The following is a 25,109-nucleotide window of genomic DNA, read 5'->3' as shown; positions in this document are numbered from 1 at the left end:
ATCTTACTTTGGATGATAAATCAAGTGAGTGACTTAAGGGTAGAGGTCCTGACCAAGACATAGAAGAGGTGATTCAAATTATTAATCCAAGACTGATCATGCCAAGTCCTAAGGTTAAGATATTAAGACAGTCATGCAGCTCCTTCTATCAATAGTCTCAAGAGACCAGACCTGAGACTGATGATTACCCTTATGAAAAAATGTTTGACCTTTCCATTTGGAAAAAAATGAAGACTACATACATATGTCATTACATGAATTATAAGCAAGCATATCAGAATAACTTCAGTAATTTAAATTGTAACTACTGTACTAGGCAAAACCTTAACAGCAGAGGTTTAAAAGTGTGCTGACACTTATTCCTCCAGTCTAAACACACTGAAAGCTTTTTGAAGTTTAAAACTCACTGCAATAAATTTTTCTCCACCCTTGACTAGATTAGGTGGACTACTTTTTGAATTTCTAAACTCCAGGAGTGGCAGCTATATTCTTACAATCAGCACTGAAATATTCCCAACATCTTTGTTTTCAGCTCCAACAAGAAAGAAATGAGTCTTTCACCAACCACAAATAAAAACACATGAATATTACCTCTCTTATAGGATTAAAGTAGCAGCAGCTGTTCTTCATGCTTTCATCACCCCACATTTAAAGCAACAAAAGACTACCAAAATAGCAGCAACAGCTCTCATCAGCTGGAGAGGATGTTGGCTTTTCAGTGTAGGGCATGTGAACTGTTAGTGATAGAGCTACCAACACTTGTCTTTAATAGTAGATGCTTATACAAGAAACATGTGGCACACATGGAAAGCCACATGGCGGGCTAGCATGTAGCAAAGGATGATAGAAAAAAAAAGTCTAATTCCTACTTTATTTTTATTAAGACAACTATCTTCACTTGTGTGTGAACGGAGGAAACAGCATTGCCAACAGAAAAATCAGACGTCCTTACAGATAGCAAACACATTTCACTATCACCTACTTCAATCAGACTAGAAGAGCTTTATTAAAACAGATGAGAAGACAAAGAGCTCCATTTAAAACTAAATAATGACCAGAAGTTTCTGTCCAGGGACTTAATTTGCAATTGACAAAATAGTGTTGCGACTTCCCTGTTTCAAAAGGATCATAATGATAAATCAATTAATAACTTTCCCTAAAACCATATGTTGCTATACAGAGAAGTCTTTTTGCAAAAGAAATTAAATGCCCCTTAAACAGTTCAATCAATCTCTGTTTAAATAAGCCATTTTCAAAATTTTGGTCTATTTTTTTGGATTAATCTAAACATTGAAGAAAAATAGCCAGTGGTTTGGGCTTTTGATTTTTATCTGTCTTAAGAATTCAAAGATAAATATTAACATCGCAATCCTGGCTCCAGAAAAATACTCGACTTGATTATTCAAACACTGCACTGCGTTTTCAAACATAATTCTATAATTCATTAGAAAGAACCCCTAGAGTTTCATCTCTCCTTCTATAACTTGAACACTTATCTTTTCAGTCATCTGAACCATAACAGGACGCAACAGATACCAAGTTGTCACTTTAAAGTCAGCGCTGGGCACACAACCGCAGCAGTATGTGAACGTACCTGGGCAGGCAGAGTGGGAGATCCTGCCAGTGCAAACTCACAGGCAGAGCCTGTTTTAATATATTGCTTTCCAAAAGAGAGTTTCATTCTTGAAGGAATAAAACTGGCATTTAACAGGGAAGCAGAGAATACAGAAGTTTGCCAACCTCTACAGAGCCTTTCTCTTGAAGTCAACAGATATGCATCAAGCCCTGTTTAACTTGTATTAAAGCTGGTTCAGTTGAGTTGATTTTAAGTTTCCTCTGCATAGGGCTATTTCCTTGTAATTCCATCGCAGTTGGCACAAACAGACCTAGAAGGGCCTAGTCCAGGACCAACACTTTCTGTACCTCTCCTAACACATCCCATTCAATGACAATCAGCATTTATAACCTCTACAGTTTTTTAAGCAAACTTACATACAGCTAAATTTAATGGCATTATTTGTATTAAGTTTTTCAGATCTACACAAATGTTGATTCCCACAACAGATCTATCAAAAGCAAAATTGGAATTACTGAGACTCCAAAAAAAGAGACAAAGTTACTTGTCTGCCTTCACTATTGACTGAATTGCCTTACCCAATTATTAGATAAAATGCAGGAGAAAGATCTGACTGTAGTGAATCTGCCAATTATACACATAAACATTCAATTGGAAGTTACTACTCAGTGGAGGTATAGAAGGATGTTAAGAAAATGTATTCCCAGAGATTACTCTCTTCCTGCCTCCTAATGTATTTATTTCCATGTTTCCTCCCAGATAGCCAAGTAGATTCATATGAACTGGAAGTCAGGAAAGTGTTATGCTTGTATATAAGCCTATATATACACATGCAGAGAAAAAACAGACTAAATTTATTTTAAAGAAAACATGAATACCTTGTTTTCCTAAAAAAAAAAAAAAAAAAAAAGAGAGAGGACTAGAGGGATGTTTTTGCATCCTTTCCAATACTTTATCAAGTCTCCAGGTTTTCTCAAACTCCTTATTTTAAAAAATTCTTTCATAGTAACCTTAAGCACTATAGTGGCCATATAAAACATATTCTGGATTTAACAGTAACACAAAATATTTTATAATAACTGAAAAGCATGTCTGTACAATAATAATTGTCCTTTCTTTTGTGCAGGTTCTCCAAAAAATTAAAAATTTAGAGGTAATAAGAGAGTGCATGTAGGGGGACGGTGGTGGGGAGGTATTTAACATTACATCATATTTTTTCAGAGAAATATGCAGAATTATTCCAGTATCTACATTTTTAAATGCATAATAGCAAGAGCTTTGCAGCATAACAGAAACAGTAGTCATAGGTATGGAGTCACATATTAAACCACATTGATACATACCTTCCATAAAGACTATGTATTTTCTCCTCTTAACTTGGCTAGTGAAAGGGACTTTCCAGAAAATCAAAATCTAATTTTATTCAGTAATTTTAGACGCTGCCTAATATTAAAGTCTAGTCTATATTTAAAAGCATTTCTAGAATAATTACAGTAGCTTGACTATATTGGAGAAAGCAGCCTACTACTGTAGCTATAACAGTTAAACCAGGTAGACTATAAAATAAAAGTACATTTTCCTCACATAGCTGTGGAGCAATGACACCTAAGGTTTGAATCTAGTAGGCTGGACCAAATAACCTCCAGACATTCCTTCCAACCTTAATTTTTCTATGATTCTATTTGATGGAATCATAGAAAAGTCCATTTGATTGATTATTATTTAACTGGTGTGGCAATACTGGTAAGGCATTGGGAATGAGTTTGTATGTAACCATTTAAATGAAAATTCATACAATGTAAGAACACAAAGCAGGCTGTGCAGGCTGACCCCTCAGGTTCTTGATTTCCTGTGAGGAATACAGAATATAAAAGCTACAAGATTGGTTTAGAAGGAAGCTACCTTATTTGCAGAATTAACAGGGATCTTTTTTAATACAAAAGTATTAACTACTTTAATAGGAAAAAAATAATTTGCCATCAAATGCATTAGTTTTCTCCCACACTTAAAACAGCCAAACACATTTATTTATACTTCATGGAATTCAAATTTATCCCTGAAAGGCTTTTTTAATCAGTATTTACACATCAGCTGTTCGTGCTATCTTGCTGTGCTTCACCAAAAGCACAGCAAGATAACACTACTTAGACTTGTACTCGATATGCTAAAGGCTTTATACCCAAACAAGGAGGCAAATATAGACTGATACACAATGAAGTATTACTGTAGTTTCTAAATGGATAGTCATGCTTTATTTCGGGACCAAAATATACTCCCTCAAAATGTTTTATCCAAATGGCTCTGAATCATAGTAAAAACAAAACAAAGGACATCTGCTAGCAATATACCATTGGTACAAAATTAAATAAGTACTTAACACACTGTCCTTTCCAGGGTCACAATGCAGTCTATTAAGGGTCTACAGATTTTCTGCATTTTTTCAGGGGGTAAAACTGTCATGGCTGTTGCCTTTTTAAGCAAGAAAAAGTCCCACTCACAAGTAATCCTGTGCTTCTTCAGAAATACTCATTCAGTCTAGAAACGGAGGATGATTCAAAACCACAACTACTCAATTTTCTAAAGGTTGTACAAATCATGTTGGGGGAAAGGGGAGAAAAACAATCTGAGCTAAAAATAAGTAACAAAGAAACATTATCGTTCAGAGAAGGGTACATTAGGTCAAAAGCTGCTGCTTTTTAACACCAGAAAGTTCTTAGAGCTTTCTGTCTGAAAACTGAAGCAGCAAAAGAAGTCACCAAGTCAAGAGAGCAAATAAGTTATTTGCACTGCATTTTCTACAAAAGCAAAAACAACTTTAATCACAAACTACATGGCCTTGGTAGTTTTTTAAAACTCAAAACAGGTCATTGTTGTTAACATCTTACAGAAACGGCCAACATTAGTATGTATAATAAACTAGCGTGTATCATTAGACTGTTCTTCTTGTCCTTTCTTCACCCTGTTCTTCTTGTCCTTTTTTCACACACTTCACCACTGTCCTTACTGCCATTTCTGCCATCCAGTTTTATCACAGCTGTGAAATTATTATTCACCATTTCTAGACTCAAGCTAAAACAAACACTATTCAGTTACTTTGCAGCCCTGGGAGCTGTGGAGTGGAAGATGGGTTCCATTCTAATCACTGCAACGCCTTCACATGTCATTAAAAAAGGTCCTACAGGAACATATGAAAAGATCAAATACTCTTATATGGGACTTAAAATTAAACTTCATAATATAAAGAGACAGTGACACTTAATAAGCAGTTTATAATACAGATTTCTTTACATATCTCTTATACGTGTAAAAAAGTCAAATAATAGAGTAAGATTAGCATGATTAAAATTAAGAGTACAATAAAGGTATTTACATATTTAAAATTAAAAAACTTGATGGTGCTATGTACTTAAAGTACTAGAATCTATGCAGGAGGATAAATATTCCATCTATCATTATTTTGCTGGTTCATTTTAAGTCCCAGAGCCAGTGTGGGATTCAAGAATAAACTAATCACCTTCCAGACCAAGTTAGGGAGAACGTCATAGTCTAAATTACTATGTTGAATTCACAATGATAGAGAAAAACAAGCACATTTCTGTAACTGCTCAGGGTTGTCGGGCACGTACCAGGGGAACAGACTTCAGCATCACTCCAGCAAAACCTGGGGAGGATAATACAGCTTTTGTGCTTAGGAACAAAGTAAAAAAAATATATAATTAAGAAGACAAAGCAGTGGCCTCCAATGCCACAGGGCTGAGAGGTGAATGAGCCAGAAATAGCTCCTAGATGAGGAAGTTGCTCAGAGTTAGCCACCTAGGGACACAGAGCAACCAGCAATTTCCTTCTTCTAATTCTGGTCACCTACGGTCATCCAAACTGTACATTTTCAATTAATTACCTAATCCAACTGGAAATAATTCCATGGGGCAGAATCACTTCAGATGAATGAAAAAGCCACAGCTATAACGTCCACCTTGCTGCTGTTCTCGACAGATGAATAATGTCCTGCAACTATATTATACACAAACACGTGCAATCTATAGTGTCAAATTAAATGTGACTAAAACAGATTGCAAATGATGCAAGAAGCTGTAGTTTAAAGACTTCAGCAGCATCTGCCAGTTACAGTCACAGTTACAGCTAAACTGGATTTTCAGGTTCAGTCTGCTAGAATTAATATATTACAATTTATTACACTAAGGAAACAAAGTAAAAAAACGCTGAATTTAATTAACATATTAATTTATGGCTTAATCAGTATTTGGTTACAACATATGTCTTCTCTCAAGTACGGTAAAGCATTTCCAAATTTTATAATCTTGTACTTAGTTACTAGATGATATCTTAAAGTGACCTGTCAAAACCTGAAACCAGAAAGTTTCAGGAATCTAAGCTCAAAATCCTGGAATCATACATCTTAAAATATTTCAATTCAAAACAAAATTTCAAACACAGGAAGCTTGAGAAGCTTATGCACCTCAGTACAAACTGAGTAGAACTGAAGACACAGTAAACTTAGAGAAATTATTCTCATACTTAGCAAAACTGATTTCACAAATGAACTGCAAAACTTACATTAACTTTGAACTGACAAGAGAAAAATAAAGTACTAGTAGAGCAGAAACACAAGACGCACATAACCCAGACTAATGCTAAACTTCAGCTAATTTTGTTTATAGTAAAAGCTGTTACCCGGATTAATATCTCAAGTCTTCCCTCATAAAAACATCCTTCTCATGTTTCTTTTTCAGACTAAGTACAAATGTAATTTTGAAATTAGCCACAGAAATGTTCCTGTTGTACAGACTCAACAATTTCTTTGCTCTATATGCGTGCATTACTCCATATGTTAATTAAGATCCTCCATCACCTCTTGCTCTTTCATAAGTAGGGACAGGATACTCAGCAACAACAAAGAAGCAAGAGATAAAATGAGTGCATTTCAGACTGTTTGACAGTAATAAGGTCAAGTTCAGGTTGTATTTCAAAGTGAACTCTGCTACTAAAAGGTAAAATGAAACTGAAGTATTACAAAAGGGAGGTCTAAAATAACTACACTTTAAATGCAGTACAAAAATGTGGAAGCCTGAAAAAGGAATTTTCAAATAGCTTTTTGGAAACTCACTCCATCTCAGCTCTTACATCTTTTATTACCAGTTCTGCAAACCCTATCAGGCCTCCTCAGCAAAATCCTGTTCAGCTAAGTGCTGTGCAAAGAAGAGACTCTGCCTTTAAAAGCTTAAAAACACCACATCCGCATCAGAAAAGCTGTAGTAATTTCTCTCTAATGAATTTCCTTCCTGTATTCCATCCTACCTATAAAAGGAAAACTAAGTTCTGCCCCTAGTTTTCTATCTCATACCACTCTTGCCTCATGTATTTAATGAAGTAGACAGGAACAGCCACACGTGATCTGATAACCACGTACCACATCTGCTGCCACTGCCCTTCCGTCAGCTCTACCCAAGGGGAAAAGTGCTCCCTGCGTGTTTGCAGGGAAGGGTTTCGGCTCAGTAGGCTCAACTGGTTTTTTTTTTATTTTTAAACAGTGCAATCTCAGCACAATTCTGGGTTCAAATATGGTAAACAAGTATGGGACCGAACAGACAAATTCTTTACAGTCCCAAATTACAGTTTGGTTAACCAAAGTGCTCCCTCAGCCAGGTCATTACTGATGTTTTCTTCCACCATCATGCCAAACGAACTATCTGAAGTCATATGATTTTGCTGATCAACTTCAAAGCAAAGATGGATAAACATACAACCAAAAGGAGCCATAATGCAACAGTCACAGCAGGGTTGTGTGAATACTACCATATCTCATCATACAGTGTGATATAATAATTACTAACATTCAGCTCAAGCACATGCTCATTCCCTACTGGATAAATTCTGGACCATTTTATTAAAAACAATCATCTAGACTGTCTATTCAGCACAACTTCCTAGTCTCTATAATCATTTGCTTGTTTCAAGCAGAATCAAGGTCTGCATGAGCTCAGCATTCCATGAAACCTAAGACATATGAAAGCCAACACTCTAAAAACTCTCTTTTTCCTGAGGAAGAACGGAACCTGGCATAAGGTAAAACCGCATGAAGAACCTGGCACGAGGGAAATGGCAGTTCCCATATTTGTATCTGCCTCACAGAGCGAATCAAGCTGACACATTAAGATGAAATAGAAAAATAAAAGAATAAAACCACAGAATAATCAAGGACATAGTTTAACAAATGTAAACTGGACTTGTAGCAACAAGACACATTGTCACAAAGAGATGTAAAAAAGCCATTTTTGTTTTGAAGATTAAGATAACACAATTAGATGTTTATCAAAGACCAAGTAGTGAGCTGACTGTAACAGATAACAAGAATGACAATGATTTTGTACAATATCTAGAAAACAGAGAATGTATTTCAAAAGTTATCTTAAGTAAATGTTATTTAAATTACTTCCATTAACATAAATGTTACTTACATTTTACATACGTAAAATATTCAACAGTCCTGTTAAACAGCATGAAATGCATATAGTGTTTGTTTTTTTTAGTTAGCATGTAACATGAGTAATTCAAAGTCTTTGGGTGATTACAGAATTCACAACTGGATTAATACACAAACACAAACCAGTCTAGCAAGGTACAGCTCCTGAATCACAGCTTTTCTTTACTGCTACATGCAGTGGGCATTTCTTCAGCAGTGAGCAACAAGTTCCCTAAACTTTCTAACTGATAAGGAAACACTATTTTACCATACATAAGCACTGTTGTTATCAAACAGAATTTTCACTTCTGCATACGAAAATAAATTTAGCATCAGATACTGGAAGAAATCAATGAGATGTCCCAGAGATTCAGTGGTGAGAAAATTGTAATCTGACTGGTCAGCGGATTATCCAAATACATTGATGGAAGAACAGATCAGTTCAGAGACCATGCTTCCTGTTATTTCATTACATATTCAAAAATTTAGAATGATATGTTGTCATCTCAGAATGGACAATTCAGATGACAACTGAGATGTTGTCATCTCAGAATGGACAAGAAATCCTAAATAAGTAAAACCCCCTAAAGGCAATTTATTTGATTTACAAGTTTGCAAGGTTGCAACAGGTAATAAATAGTAGATTTTATAGCTCATGCTGTATATAGGGGGGGAAAAAATACCATGCAGTGTTTGCAAGTCTGAAATAAAAATATGTTCATTGTAGATATTACTGGAGTGACCTGAGGTCTAGAACCCCTCTTTACTACCCAGACTAAATGCCAAATATTACTACAGATATTACAGAATATTAAACAACATTACAAAACCATTCAAATCCTTTAGTAACATGTAAATATCCCAGGACTCAGGGAGACAGGTTCAAAGAGTCTTAATAATATAAAGATTTAAGAACTGGCCCCAATTTTAATCTCTACCATAATTTCCTGAATGTTAAAAAAAGGGAAAAATATTATAAATACGATATTCATAAAGAAAAAGGAAATATGAAGAATTTAGTCATATCTCTGTTACACACACAACATGGAAGTGTAACAGAGGTGAGAGTAAGCTACAAGCTGGAGGAAGTTGATTAGGAACTGCATTTGAAATATTTGAACATATTTTCACTGTCTGGAAAGACACAGTCAATTAGGAGCAGCAATGAATTTGATATCATAGCAATGCGTATTATTGTTTTAATATTAACTACTGTAAATATAATAGATATCCAGAAAGACTTCAACCAAATTAAAACATTGCTTTCTTCACTACTTCCACCATTAAAATTTATCTTTATAACCTCAGATCATCAGATTTTGAGTTTTGCTATGAAGCGTACCACAAGAGCTAATTAAGAAACTTCAGATCACAGTAATTAGAATTTTTGTACATAGTTAAAATAGCTTTGAGAAGTTAAGGCATTTTACTGAGGGGAGATTATATCCTCCCTCTGTAGCTACAAATTGCTCAACATAATTCTTCGGACTGTCAGTGTTACCAGAAATTCACTCTCTAAGTAGTGCTTATATTAGAAAATAGATGATCTCTACCAAAGTATGAATTTTAATGGCTACAGTGAAATCAGCATGGTTGTGAATCTACTGGGCAGAACTGTAATTTAAGTGCAACCCACCTAATGTGAGCACTTAGTTTGGAAAAAGGTTGTAGATCAGCCAAACAAAGTTAAGTAAAACAAATCTCAGCAAAATGCACTAGATATGCTGAAAATTCTTTTTTAAATTATTAGCACCTATTGCTATACACTCCATGGTACCATAATAAAAAAATCCAAATACAAGGATGTAGAAGTCAGAGCAAGCTCTGCATAGCACTTTGCTCTTTTAAATTAATATAAGATAAATATAATTTCATTCCGAAGTCTTAACAATTAAAAGCTAAATATTACTATGCTAAAGGTCATGCACTGAAAATTGAGTTGTGTTTGGATGATCTGTGACAATCTGATTAAGAAGCATTCTTCTGAAGGTAATCAGCACATGCACTATCACCAATTACACAATACTATTTAGGCATCATACAAGTCAGATTCTTTTCTCAACAAACACAAAAATTTCTTCCAATCCAAGGATACATCTTAAATATTCTTAATGGAAAAACAGAATAATTTCATTAGTAAAGTATCTATGTACTGTAAAGTATACAATGAAGAATTTGTACAGACTTTAAGACAGCTTTTTTTTCAGTATTTTATGATTTCAAGACTCCTATACATTTGCCTTCTCAAATAAATTAAAAAAAAACAAAACCTTCTGAGCTTATCATAAAAACACAATTCTACAACAGGATTCAGTTCATTCCCTTACAGTGCCATGGTTCAAAAACAGGTGTAGTATATGTAACAGATGTAGCATATGAATAACCTCCTCACCTTAAACGTGATTACTCACAAGCTTAACATTACATGCAAATTTAAGCATTCCATGGAATCAAACAGTGGCTCAACACTTCTGTGCTGCAAATTATACACTAACCAGAGATATCACCTTCAGACCATGAAATACTCTTATCCAGAGATTTCCAGGTCTTGCTACTGGGTTGCAACAGGATTTGAAATTCTACTCCAAAAACAGTTTCTCTCTCTTCCTTCTGCCTTTTAAATCCCTAAAACCCAACAGCTCATTTTTTAAAATCAACACAAACTACTACATGACATTCTGGATTAATACTTAATGTCTCCATATGACTTATTTCTCAAAAGTTCATCCTGTTGTTGCACGTTTTGTTGAGAAAGGCAGGGCGAGTTGAAGTTACTGTTCATATTACTCCATGAAAACTAGAGCAGATAGGTGACCCTTCTCTTTGACAGTAAGAAATTAGGCAGAGACAGCCACTATTTTCTTTTCTTTAAGAAGATGTTACCTTTTTTGCACTGCATTGCTCCAGTCTTTGCTATTTCCCAGGATCTTAAGATGTCAGCAGGAATTTGTTATAAATCGCCTAAACAGGAGAATCCGTAACTTCCTAAATCACATCGTTTATAAAAAATGTCAGCTTCTGTCAGAGCACAGAAAGTTCTTTTAAAGGCATAACTTCATTTTATGGCCCTGGCCAAAGGAAACAGTTATCCTTTTTTTCTGCATGGTTCATCCCTGGCACTCTATCATTTTCAAAAGTCTCCTTTTTTTTTCCACAGCAAACAATAAAAATTTAAGTTTCAATGTCCTCATTGCAGTCAAGGAATTTCCTCAGCTCCTACTAGTTTAATGAAGCTGTGAAATATGTTACTCTGGAGCACAGATGATCTGTTTGCACAGCTTTCAAAGGATAACTTCACCAGTTCTGAAGCAGAAGGAAAATGTCTATTCCTTCCATTTATATGGCCAACAATAACTTCTATATTCTGACAGAATTGTGTGTACACTGGCGGGGAAGGGGAGTTTCAAAACACTTTATCAGGAAGTCCACAATCCAATAAAATGCAGGCTCCCCAGATACTGATCCAAACTGATGCACACAATTTGACTCTGAAGTTTTGTTTTTCAAACACAGTAACAGTTATTTTTCTCAACCAAGAACAACAGTTGTATTTTTCAGCATAGACGACCTTAAAAGATGCAAACAATTAGCAAACAATTCTTTTGAAGGAGAGAGAGCAGTAATATTTTTCTATCCAAAGAAAACTCAATACAGTAGAACTCTGGGCCTATAACAGTGTACTCATCTACATCAGAACATTCAATGCACAAAAAGAAGTTCTTATTTACATTACACTGAAAAATATGCCAGTGCCAGATATCTCATTATCCACCTGACAACAATCCAGTAATCTCATAAGGACACTTAAGTGAAAACGAATTGCATCTTTCACTCTTGCAAAGGGAACTCTTTGTAGAATTTAATAGAGACAAGTAACTCCTTATGCCTCTACTGCCCATGTAGTAAATTCAGGTGAGAAATTGTTATACAACAGTGAAGGCAAAGCTACAACATATGACTAAAAGCAACACAGCATTTACTCTCACCACCAAATCACAAAATCATTTCACAGCCTGGAACTGGGTTTCTAAGAATCCCGTGTTCCTTTAAAAGAATAAGTAACTTACTTTTTAAACAACTTTACTTCCTGTCTGGCAATCCCCGGTTATTTACAAGCATTCCATATCATAATTTCATCAATATTATGATCTCAGCAGTTTATCTCTCTGTATTAGCACTGAAAGATGCTAATATAAAGTATTTTTTTAAAAACATATCTATGATAACTGGAAGCTTTGCTTTCTTTGATCAAGGTCTGAGAAATATAGCACTCTGAAGACTTCTAAACTAAGTATTAAAAACACATTTCTTTACTCAGCAGCATTTACTCTCCTTTCAATAGAAGATGTGGGTTCTATTTACTCAAGTCATCTCTGAATGTTTTACAAATCAGAAGTAAAACACTAACAGCTCCATCACTAACACCTGCTCTTCTTTCCCCTAAAACACACATTCTAAGGAATCAGCTAAAAGATGAATACACAATGCAGATACTTCCAGATATTTGGGCTGACTACTCACATCATACTCTGCAATTCAGGTGTAAAGCTTGTTGATTTTCTTCCACTGCTTGAAGAAGCAACCGCTGACATCGGGCTGGCCACAGTGCTGCTCATCTGGGTAAACAAAGAAATAACAGCACTGCAATACTTGTATTTCATTTCCAAGAGAGCACATGTATGTTTCACACTAGATATTTAAAAGCAAGAAAAGATATTTGGAGTAACATGGAAGGTAAAGGTTCTGCATACAAAAAAAAAGCCTATGTGAGGCTCTAGAAAGCTTGAGTTGATGTTTACTGTTACCAAAGTATTGGAAATGTGCACTAACTCTAAAATACAATTTAGAAGTATCCCCAAAAGTACCAGTATAAAAGCATTAAGACAAAAACACCACTATTCTGGAATAGATGGTATTCACAGATACCAGAACCTCTGCTGCCCAATTCTCCTATATTTCTGCATATCCTAACCACCTGTAAATCACATCCACACCTTCTTCAATGAGGCTAAGAGTAAAAAAGAGTCTCACAAAAAGCCAGCTAAAACTTTATGAGCACAGAGATGAGAAACTTCCTTTATAAAACAACCCCCTCACACACACAACTTAAAATTCTTAAAACAGTAATGCATTAGAAAGACCTGACCACCATCATAATACTCATACCAGTGAAAGTACTATATTTACACAAAGTATCTTACAGTTTTTCTATATAAATATCTCATTCCATAACTCCAAAGCGAATCCAGGACACTTTAATTCTTATTCTATGAAGTAATAAACAAATTTACATTTCCCTCTTTAATATTATGCAAGTCAAATGGCTTTGAACTATTTAATTTAAAAAAATAATTTAATAATTATAAAAAATAATTCCTTGCTAAAGGACTGACTAAGCAAAATTTAATTATGGAAAACTCCACAAATATGTAAAAGGGAATTTCATTTTTCCCTTCAAAAAAATTAATAAAAACTGCATACTGTGTAAGTCCCCTGATAAACAGGATATATTCTCACTATATTTCTTAGTCTTCTAGCTTGTTACACACTAGTAACAACTGAGTTGTATTGCTCATTTCTTGCACTATTTGTAGTAGCTACAATAAAAGCTTTATGTTGATATAGATAGCTTCCTGTGCTGGAAGAGATCCTACTTCCCTCCATTTTAAAATTCAAAGGATAAGACTGTTTTCTAGAATATAAATCCACTCCACCACTTCCCAGGGCAGCCTGTTCCAATGTCTGACCACACTTTCTATGAACAAAGCTTTTCCCAATATCTGAACCCCCTTTGGAACAACTTAAGGCCATTCCCTCTTCTCCTATAGCTTTGCACACATGAGAAGGGCCTGACCCCACCTGGGTATCTTTTCCTGTCAGCGGGAGTGAAATATCCCCCCCATTCTCCAGGTTGAGCCCCTTTCCCAGCTCCCTCATCTGGCTCCTCATCAGAGCTGTGCTCCAGACCCTTCCCCAGCTCCATTCCCTTCTCTGGCCACGCTCCAGCCCCTCAATGTCCCTCCTGGATTGAGGCACCCAGAACTGGACACAGCCCTCAAGTGACCTCAGCCATGCCCAGCACAGGGGATGTCACTGCCCTGTCCCTGCTGCCACACCACAGCTGGTACAGCACTGGTCACCTGGGCACAGCTGGCTCACATTCAGCTGCTGTTGAGCAGCTCCCCCAGGTCCTTTCCCACTGAGCAGCTTTTCAGCCACTCTGCCCCAGTCTACAGCACAGTACAAGGTTATTGTGACTTAAGTACAGCATCCAGCACTTGAACTTGTTGAACCTCATAAAACTGGCCTTGATCAATTGATCCAGCCCTTACAGATCCCTCTGTGCAGCCTCCCTACCCCACCCAACTTGGTGTCGTAAGTTTAATTTTTTTATTAATGCTTTCATGTAGGTTATCAGACTTCAGTTCATCTTCAGGCAGATTCTAATTTAGGTCCTCATCCTGTAACCACTTATGCACATGTGTAACTTGAATCACAAGTTTGCTCCCACTCAAGTCTGATTTTAATCACATGAGTAGTTACACACAAGGCTAAAGTGTTGTCTGGATCCTGCCATAATCAGCAGTTACCAGAATCATCTAACCTAAACAGTCAAATTAGTGAATTTAAAAATTAAATAACAAGTAGAAACACTCTTAACAAAGAAAGGTGCCAATATTTATAGGAAAATTCTATATATCCATGGAAGGGAGTTAAGAGGAAGTTGCCTTTGTACCCATCTTAGCAGAAACTGCCTGAAGTTTTAGAAATTTATATGTATTTCATTTTTCATCATTTGATTGGGACTAATTAGGACTAATTTTAGTAGCTATATTTTTCTATTCAATACCATAGTACCAATATTCCTAAATAGAGAATTGACAGTGTATTCATTAAAAACTGAGTAACATGCAGATTTAAGGAGGTTTTAATTTAGATTTTTTTTATATCTAATTACATCAGCTGAAGAATATAACTGTTTTCTTTGAATATCCATGGCAGACATTGTGCTTTATCCATGAGGTTCTGTTCTGCTAATTTATGAAACATTCTTCCAAAATTCCCAAAAACAATTGGGCCCATTCCACAGTTGCCTTTTCACAGCATAAGGCCTGTGATTCATGCTTGTCCCATTCTAGAGTAAATCCTTTTTTAGGTTCCTTCCCTCCAAGTGGACAAGAACAGTTCAATTAGAAAATTTGAAGGGCTGTACATCTCAGTGGTTTGAGAGCTGAAAGTTTATCAGCTACTGCTTCACTACAAACTTGGGTCCTCCTATTGCAACCAAATGATTTAACTTTCAAATCAAGCAGGTGTACAGCATTTTCTTGTCATAAAAAACCAACAGCTTGTCAGGCCTCATCAGACCCTTTACAATAATTACTTCCACAGCCCACATTTTGTTTGATGGTTTAGATAATTAACTTCTTTACACATCAAAGTCCCATCCTCCGTATGTTCTATTTCCTTTCTTCCGGAGATTAAAAAAATAAAAAAATAAAAAAGATAATTCAAAAGCAGAAGCACTCTCAAATCAATTTTTTCTGTAAGTACAGCTATCATGGAACTGAAAAGCCTGCAATGATCTTCAATGGGTCGATACACTGTATTTGTTTTAGCTCCAAACGGAAATGCAGCTGTTTGCCATATTCTATAAAATGAATTCAGATGTTCAGATTAAGTCACAGATTATTTCAATCTGCTGCATTTAATCATGAACTCTAGCAAGAAGATAACTTCTGATTAGCACTATTTGGACTGGTAATTTTGAGTTCCTATCCAAGTAGGACCAGCTTTAATAAGTTCTTTTCTCATAAGTATAACATTGCAATCAAATGTATAGTAAAAAACACATTCAACAGTATATATAATCACTGATATAAATGTTTAAAAGCATCTACTGTAATCTCTATGTCTTTTACATTGAAGAGTTATAACAAAAAACACTTGTTCCATGTGAATCAGCAGAACAAAAATTATCAGTTGAGGGAAACAAATTTTAAGTAATTTCTCATCAGGTTTAGGCCCATCCCTCTCACCACAGTAAAATACCTTGGTAGATTTCTTGTTGCATAACCCTCCTTCATATCCATATCCACTCTGAAATTACCAAGCAATATGAACTTACACTGAATTTTCTACAATCAATAAGTGATCTGTATGACCCATGTATTTATTCAAATCCAGCTGGGAGACAAAAATTGGAATTCCACTGCTCATAATATATCGGATTACATATTTAGGCAACATCCTATGCTATATTTACGTATAATATATGTATAAAATCATACCTCTTAACCCAAACCATTCTGTAGTATCTTAAAACTCATCTCATTCCAACCCCCTGCCATGTGCAGGGACACCTTCCATCAGACCAGGTTGCTGAGGGTCCCATCCAAGCTGACCTTGAACACTTCCAGGGATAAGGCTGACACCACTCCTTTGTTCCAGTGCCTCACCCACCCTCACAGCTAAAAACTTCTCTTTTTCTAATCTTAACCTCCCTCCATTCCCCCTTGTCCCATCATTGCACATCCTCTCCAGCTCTCTTGGAGCTCCTTTAGGTACTGGAAGGTGCTGTGAGGTGTCCCCTTCTCCAGGCTGAACAAGAGACTCATTCAAGGCTTCTGAGATACTACTCAGACACCTTCACTAATCCCCACTGATGAAAAGTCACACGAAGATCAAGGAGAAAGTTGCATCCAGTGACTACAGAACAGTCCTCTAACAGACAATATAATCTAAACTCACCCAGGAAGAGCAAGAGTTAATAGTGATGTAGTTTCCACTTCACAACAAGAAAAAAATTAAGTCTGCACTGGGTCAGTTTAAAACAAATGTGGATTTACAGATATTCTCTCTGATGTCTCTGTTATAGGCTAAAGAAGTTGCTGGATTAAAAAAACTAGCAGTATCCCTGAAAAAAAATTTACACTGAATAACACAGAGTAGGAGTTACCATTACAATTATTTAATTCATCAAGCATACATCTAACATGGATATCACATCAGTCTTTTCATAAATACATTTTGCATATAATCTGAAACCATGCAAAAATTTAAAGACTGACAAATTTTCATTTATATAAACTCAAACAAAACAGGAAGGAAAGAAAAGCCAATATAACTATGAATTAACACAAAATTAAAATTAATGCTTTTGTTTCCACACCCTCTACTTCAGAGTAATTAGATTAACTAGTCTGTTACCACTGAGTATTTCATGGCCTCACCAGCTGACAAGAGGGTATAGGATAATAGTCTTGTAGGACTGGAGATGTAAGAACTTAATTAACTACAGAAAATACAGATTTTTGTTACTGCATTTATTTTAAAAGACAAAAACACACCATAATCCTTCTGAACACATGCAAGACTGGCTGAGTGTATGCTCAAAACTACAAAAAATAAGTTTTAAAAAAACCCAACACCCCATAACCAAATTCAAGAGTACATACACTGTTTTACTTGTCACCCACTCTCCCAGTAGCACAAATTAACTGAAAATTAAAACATTAAGTGTGAAGTCCCTAAGTTCTCCTGAGATGTTCAAGTAGGCTGGAATTAGAACACTCTAAAGGGTCTCAGATAAGCACAGTGCATGTGTGATTTAGGATTTTTATTATCCTCTAACCTGTTCAAGTCAAAAACTACCAGCTTTTTGAGTGACAATTAAAAAATGGTTTTGCTTACAGGAAATAGGATGAATAACTTCCATATTCCCTAAGCAGATCATCTTAAAAAGCCAAGCAGATAAAGGCACAAACTTTCAGGGAACAGTCAGACCAAATACAGGATTAGAAGCAATCTGTGAGCAGGCAGGGACACATCTGCACCAGGTCTGCACACAAGAATATTGTTCAAAGCTCAGGCTGCAATCTCAGCTTTCTTTCATTTTTAATTAATTAACAAAGTACCACAAAGCAGAATGCATGCACTATTCATTCTAAGGATAACATATTACATCTGCTGCTGCTGCTTCCATTTATTACTTGATAGACCGGATTCTTAGGGTAGTTTTACTTTAAACTGAATACCAGAAAGAATTATTCATCTTATAGCTGTCAATGCACAGCCCAGCTTTCACCACCCAGACAAATAAGCATCTCATCTTTAACCAAGACAATCTCTTAGAAGTGAACATGCTTGGAAAGCCCACACGAATACAAGGAATACAACTGAACATAATTTCCCCTTGTCCATTTAAAAGGCATTTCAGTCATTTATTCCCATGTAGAAGTTAGAGAGGAAACATGCATGGCTGACAACAACAGGTAAAACAAATTTTCTAATATGTGTAGGTGTATTTTCATCCAAAGAAAAACATGCATCCTAATGATTTTATCTTTAGAACTGTCCTGTTCTACATCCCTGAAGATAAAATAACCCTTCCTGTTCATTTCTACATCTCAGAGTTTTTCTGCATTACTTTTACTGAAAACCTAGCATGAAAGCAGTAAACAAGCACAACTCTCACTGACTTAACAAGGAAAGAAAAGTCACTAAACCAACCTCCGACTAAGATAAAACCTTCTGACTCCACTGTATGAAATAACTGCTGTGTTTTACTCCAAATACATGTCCTCACATTTGAAGCTACTATTTGTCCATCCCCATGTTAGACATGACAGCTACTTTAAGCTTCTTCTGAACCAGACCACAGAAGGGTCTGGACTACTGAAAGAATACTAATACACAGATGTTACTGTTTTATTTGAGACTAGGAAATATAGAGAATAATTTTACTTGAGAGCTCTGTCTTGACATCTGGAGGTGTTTACAAACACTTCTCAGAGTTTCCAACTCCAGTCTAATCACAACTGTGTCCTTCCCCAGAAGTGATACATTGGTTTTTAAAAAGGAAGCAGACAAAATGAATCCAATATATACACCCACCACCCTCTGAACTGAATGTGCATACTTCTTTGAAGAGCTTTGTGCCACATTGGCAGCTAATAGCACTGCAAATTAAGCACAAATGACTTTTTCCTTCCTTACTAAAAATGCTTTAAGAAAACAGTGTAAAGACCAAACAACCTGAAACTAACAGCCAAGTTCTCACAGATTCCAGAATCTGACTCCTAAAACCCTGAATTTATTTCAACTAGCAATTGTTTTTTCTTAATACACAGGTTTTACAAACCTTCTGTACAAATTATTTTAATAATTGTATAGAGATGCAATTCAGTGGTCATGACCTTCCCGTGGGAACCACTTGCAATTTTCAGTGAAGCAAATACAAGGTGTGCTCACAGGTCTGGTGATAAAAAAAAAAGCTTCCAAGTCATCAAGGACTTGAATACTTGACTCCTGCATGCAAGGATGAACAGGGCCCCATTGTGACTTGCTCAGTATTTTGCTGTTTCTGACGAGTAAAGCATTCCTGTATTAATGTGAAGAGGTCAGGTTAGCCCTGTCAATACGTTTTACTGCTCACTGGCCAGCAAGCAACTCCTTTATTGAGCATGAGTCCCCATCTGCCTTCAGCTCCATTTAAAGTAAATTAAAATTTAAGGGTTTACTAATAGACGTTTTCTGTGAAGCATAACCAAGTCATCATTAACTTTAAACTGTATTTTCCTTTTCTGTCTAAACCTTTACCTGCCTTCATCTCCTTTCAAAATGGCATCTTCCCAACCTATCACACTGATTACATCAACCCTTCTCTCATATCACCCTGAGCTGTGTTTGATTCACTATGTGAAATACAATTAAAATCATTTCATAATATTAGTTCATAGTTCCACCCTGACCTTAATTGAATATTCTAGCATATCAGGAATACCATCAAGTTATGGCATCAACATACATATCTAAAATTCCTCATCAAGAATGAGCAGCCAAATCTATAGCTAAGATTAGAAAAAAAAAAAAATTCCAATTCTTGTTGTGGGCTGTTCCCATTTCAGAAATCAGTGCTTACCACCACAAGTATAAATTCTCTGGAGGGGAAAATGTCTACTTCCAATGTTGTTCATCTATGCAACATCTAAATCAAGTAAAGCTATAGGAAAAACAGCCATGGCTTTAATATAAGGTCAAAGCATGAAAGTTAGCTCTTTAGGAGTCTGTCGAACAATATGTCAGTGACATTCAGGCCCACCCAGCCCTTTTCAGAGACCACATAGTCCCAGATGATATCCAGTAAGTTCCTGCTAAAATGAATACACATTTCTCCCAGGTACACCTTGGTACTGGGCCTAATCAGAAGAATTATCAATAGAGTTCTTCATTGTTAAATGCTTTTAAAAATCATATGCTTGAATGGCATTTCAAGTAAAAAAGCCTACATTTCCACAAATGTCTATTGGAAATCACATCTTCCAAGCAAGCTCTTGGCCCCTTTTTTCCACTACTACTACTTTTGTGATGGCTCAAGGAGCTGTGTGAACTAGAAACTTTGCAGCTGACTCTGTGAAAGTCTGATTGTAATCAAACATGATACTTCAAACATATGCAAAATACAGGGGTAGAGAAAAGCCAAAGATTATTTATAAATAGAAATTTCACCTGTGATAGCTTGCAAAAGAACGCTTACTAAGATTACTTAAAATTAATAAAGACTCCACGTAGCACTACAAATGCCAAGAACCTGAAACACAGATTGCAGATCAAATCAATACCACTTTCAGTACCTTTGACAGGCAGATTTTTTGATCAGCTCCAGATAAGCTTGTAACTGAGTCACCACTGCCTGGTTCCATGAGAACACAGGCCAAATACACATTTGGGTATTTCCAATTGCAACAAGAGCATTAACTCAGTTATTTTCTACGGTATAATTACACTGCCTTGGTTTGGCCTCGTGCCGTAGAACACCCTTAGAGTGATGACCTAGAAAGACACAGTCTAGCTGGTCTCACTGCTCCAGGGCAGCCCAGCAGAACAGCAGTAACAACATGAACAATATTCACTGTTGCTCTACACTGTTATATGTAGGCAATTCTTAAAACATTTGTAGCTTGGTAAATTACAGCTTGCCTAAGCTGTGACAAGTTACTAATTGACCAATCAACTTTCAAACAGCTCCGTTCTGTACTAGCCAGAACTGAGCCCAGGAGAGTAATTCAGCTGGTTATGACACTCAGAGGCTCTAAAGGCCACAGGGTCCTGTGAAATCTTAAGCAATGACTTCAAATCCATAGATCTGAAAAATACAAGTTAAATGCCACTAGAGGATTTCTTGTTTACATCTCAGAAACACAACTTTGAGCTTTTCCTCTGGCAGTTTTAGTATATTCTGGTTAGAGCTCAAACTTTTCTTCAGAATCATCACAGCGAAGCTCTTTAACTGAAAACTAACTTTTTCAAACTTTCACAGGCAGAGATAGATGAGGCTTTCCAAAACCATAATTTTATCCTGTTACAGTTAGAAATCTACTTTTGCCATCAACATTCCCATCTACACAGCAACAATACACAGGATGAAAAGGAACCAAAATAAAACAAAATGTGATTTGTATATTAGTAACATGCAAATAGGAAGAGCCTGTGTAAAGTCCACCAAAGTTAACAAAGGGACCGACACTGCCTTCCATACCACTTGGATCTGGCCAACAGTAAAGAATGATATGCAAAAAGGGAGAGGGTGGATGCCCTGCATCCTGCCAAGTAAATGCTGCCTTAATCCAAAGGGAAAGTGAGGCCTGTACCAAGAGAATGATGTTGGAGTTACAGAAAAGACTTCAAAAGAAAATTTTAGTGAAACACCAACACTGCTGCAAACCTTGAAACAGATTCACTTGTAGGAAATCAAACGTCTCACAATAAATCACTAACACTAATGCCATACAGCAAATTTGCATTGTCTGCAACACCAGGTTCCTGCTCCCATTTCACCAACACAGTAATATATATTTTGCATGTATATATGCTTTGCAGCCATCGACTGCAAATCATCCATTTGTGTCATTTCTAGGAACTGAGAAGCAGTTGATCTGTACACAGGAAGTATAAAAATATTCTAAAGTGGAAAAATAACTTACAGCTAACACAGAAACATTCTTTTGGACTGTCAGTCCTAGGCTTTTATCATTTACCACTAATTCCTGTGAGGACTAATACCCTCTATAAGGAACACTATAGACAGACCTTGTGAGAACATTTTGGCATATCAGGAATACTATTAAGTTAGGGCATCAATATATGTATCCAAAATTTCTCATCAAGAACAAGCAGCCAAATGCACCAGATTCCAAATAAGGAATACCACAGGGTTCCAGTTAGGGAATCACCGCACCTGTTCGGGCAAAATAAGTAAAATCCATTTCCTCCAGAAGAAATTTACAAACCAGTCACATTTCACAACATCAGAGTGACACGAAGAAATTAACCAGCAGTACACTGAACTGCAGGCCAAAGCTCGGCAACTGTCACGTAATTTTAAAGAATCTTACTATATATATATATATATTAGAAAAATAAAAAGGAGTGGTAGGAACACCTCCTAAATTAGTTGCAAGACAAAACGAGCAGGACAGGGCAGGGTCCAATGTAACACTGAAGGCCACCAGAAAACCCCGCGCCCCCGCACCCCCCGCGCCACAGGTACCGCGGGCAGGAACCGCCCCGTTAATGCTCCTAAGGCCCCAACAACGAGCAGCCTCGCTAAATTAATTAGTAGCAACACACTCCCTAATTGCGTGCCCTCTCTGGTGACTCACTCAAAGGCTCACCCCTGGGGATGGATGGATGGATGAGGAGGCTGAGATGTGCAGGGGAGGAAGGATGGAAGGAAGGTGGGAGCAGCTTGTGGTCCCCCCACCCCGTGTGCGGACAGCCGAGAGGGGAAAGCGAGGGGCAGGCACTGAACCTCGGTCCTTCCCCTCCACGCGCTGCCTGGACCAAGGCGACAAACGAGGGGGACGGAAAAGCGGCGGCGGCGGCTTTGCGCTGTTCCCCCCGCCCGCCACGGCCGCTGAGGGGGGGGGGGGGGGGTAAAATGGCGCCGCCCGCGCCGGGGAGGAGCCGGTTCCGCCACAGCGGCCGCCCCGCAGATGGAGGCGGGGGCGGCGGCGCCTCCCAGGGCGCGGGGAGGAGCCGGGGCGAGGCGGGGCTGCCGCCGCTTCCTCCGCCCCCGCCGCCGCCGCCGCCGCAGGGCCGCCGCTCGCAGGATCTCCGGGGATTCATACGTGTGAATATCGCAAAGGCGGGTGCCAGGGGGATGGTGCCGGGCTCTTTACGGTGGTGCCCAGCGACAGGACGAGGAGAAGTGGCCATAAAAGAAACACAACAAGTTCCACCTAGACGTGAGGAAGAACTTTACGTTGAGGGTGACAGAGCACTGGAGCAGGCTACGCAGGGATTCTGTGGATTGTCCCTCTCTGGAGACATTCCAAACCGACCTGGACGCCTTTGTGTGTCGCCTGCTCGGGGTGATCTTGCCTTGGCAGGGGGGTTGGACTGGATGGTCTCCAAAGGTCTCTTCCAGCCTTAACAATTCTGTGATTCTGTGAATAACACAGTCAATTAGGTTGGAAACGAGCTGTGAGATTGTCAAATCCAACCTATGACCGATCACCACCTTGGGAGCCAGACCGTGTTCCTCGGTCCAGTCTTCCCTTAAACACCTCCTGGAGTTGCAGGTGCTGCCTGGTGGGCCATGACCACCTTTTTCTTCCCCTTCAGTGCCAGGCATTGCTGGAGAGCAGCAGGAAGGGGCTCCAGGGCTGCTATGAGTCCCAAAAGCCTGGGGATTTTGGGGACAGACAGCTGGATGTGCCTGCAGCAGGGAGGTGTGGGCATACACAGGTGTCTGGCCTCAGCACAGGTGCCAGCACACTCTCATCTCTGCAGCCACAGCTTTGTACAAGCATTCAAAAACAACAGTGTGAACAGCAACCTGTGTTCATCTTTACCCTTGGAAACACCTATGGTACAACAGCAAAACCCAGTTGTACTATTTCAGGCATGACACTAATAGTTCAAAGCTGAGCCAGGGAAATTTAGACTGGACATTAGGAAGCATTCCTTTACTGAGAGGGTGGTCAGACACTGGAACAGGCTTATGGAGAGGTGGTTGATGCTCTACTTCTTCCACTGTATAAGAGGTATTGGAACAATATCAGTATCCTTTAATGATGGTCATGCTTTAATTTTGCATCAGACCTGACATGGTCAGGGGATTGGACTGGATGATTGCTGTTGGTCCCTTCCAGCTGAAATATTTTGTTCTTTTCTGTGCTGATTCAGTGCATTGGTGTGGTTACATACCCATGTTTTTCTCTTGATTCCTGGCAATGGTGGCTTTCCTCTTCCTATATCCTGCCCATTCAACAGGTTGATGGGGAAGGGCATGGCTAGGCAACCTTTCCTTTCTTTTAACTTTTCCTTCCTCCTTTCAAGTTCTTCCTTGGACACCTCCTAATAGTAGGTTTCTATGAGTTTAGTTCGGTCATTCCACTCATCACATGCAGTTTCTTGGGAGACAGGCTGATGTGTGCAATGGTATAAAGGGGAACTAATAAATGGGACCAACAGAGGTAAGTGGAGTAACCATTAGTGCTTTGGAAAAAATCTAACTTTCCTGAAATGTTTGTGGGGCATATAACTTCAAAAGTTAGGCTCTTTTACTTTGCCCTCCTTATAGTCCCTTTTTAATTCAAACTCCTGCCTACACACCAAGCAGGATTCATATCACTTTACTAGGATTAATTCTAAAAAACTGACAGTTTAGAGACTTTGTAATTTTATGTAAATATCAGTATTTTATTCTTTGGGGGCCTAGATAAAAAAGGAAGAAGAAGAAGGCTCTGGCAACCACTGCAGTGATCTTAACACTCTAGGGACAATCTGAATTCCAGTTTAGTAGAAAATATTCTTAATTTCTTTTTCCCTTAGCTGACTTCTGCTGCCCTTACTTTTTTTTGGCTACCACTCACTCCCTGTCCTTCTTGCTACTTCATATAAACACTCTTTCAGTCCCCTCTGTTGCTTCCTCCCTGTTCCCACCTCCCACATCAGCCTCAGAAAGACGAGGTGATTCTGCAGCTCGCTGCCGAGTGCTGCCAGCCCCTCTCCCTTCTGCTGCTGCTTACGATTATGGAAGTAAAG

General features: G+C 37.8%; 1 protein-coding gene across 4 annotated transcripts in view; it reads right to left on the bottom strand.

The window, feature by feature from the left end:
• SUPT3H (SPT3 homolog, SAGA and STAGA complex component) overlaps positions 1-22,975 on the bottom strand; it is a 253,101-nt gene extending 230,126 nt beyond the window's left edge. For 2 of the 4 annotated variants that reach the window (XM_015622504.2, XM_015622507.2), the window contains exons 1-2: positions 22,733-22,975; positions 12,579-12,673 (exon numbers count right to left, since the gene is read on the bottom strand). In XM_015622504.2, the coding sequence (XP_015477990.1) occupies positions 12,579-12,673 (95 nt within the window). In that variant the 5' untranslated portion in view covers positions 22,733-22,975. Of the gene's footprint in view, positions 1-12,578; positions 12,674-22,720 lie in introns of all 4 variants that reach the window. The other 2 variants (XM_015622505.2, XM_015622506.2) reach the window with 2 other exon arrangements.
• Between the last annotated feature and the right edge of the window lie 2,134 nt (positions 22,976-25,109).

This window comes from Parus major, chromosome 3, assembly GCF_001522545.3.
Source record: "Parus major isolate Abel chromosome 3, Parus_major1.1, whole genome shotgun sequence".
Taxonomy (NCBI): domain Eukaryota; kingdom Metazoa; phylum Chordata; class Aves; order Passeriformes; family Paridae; genus Parus; species Parus major.
Note: the sequence above shows the minus strand (reverse complement) of the source record. Positions and strands in the feature narration are given on the sequence as shown.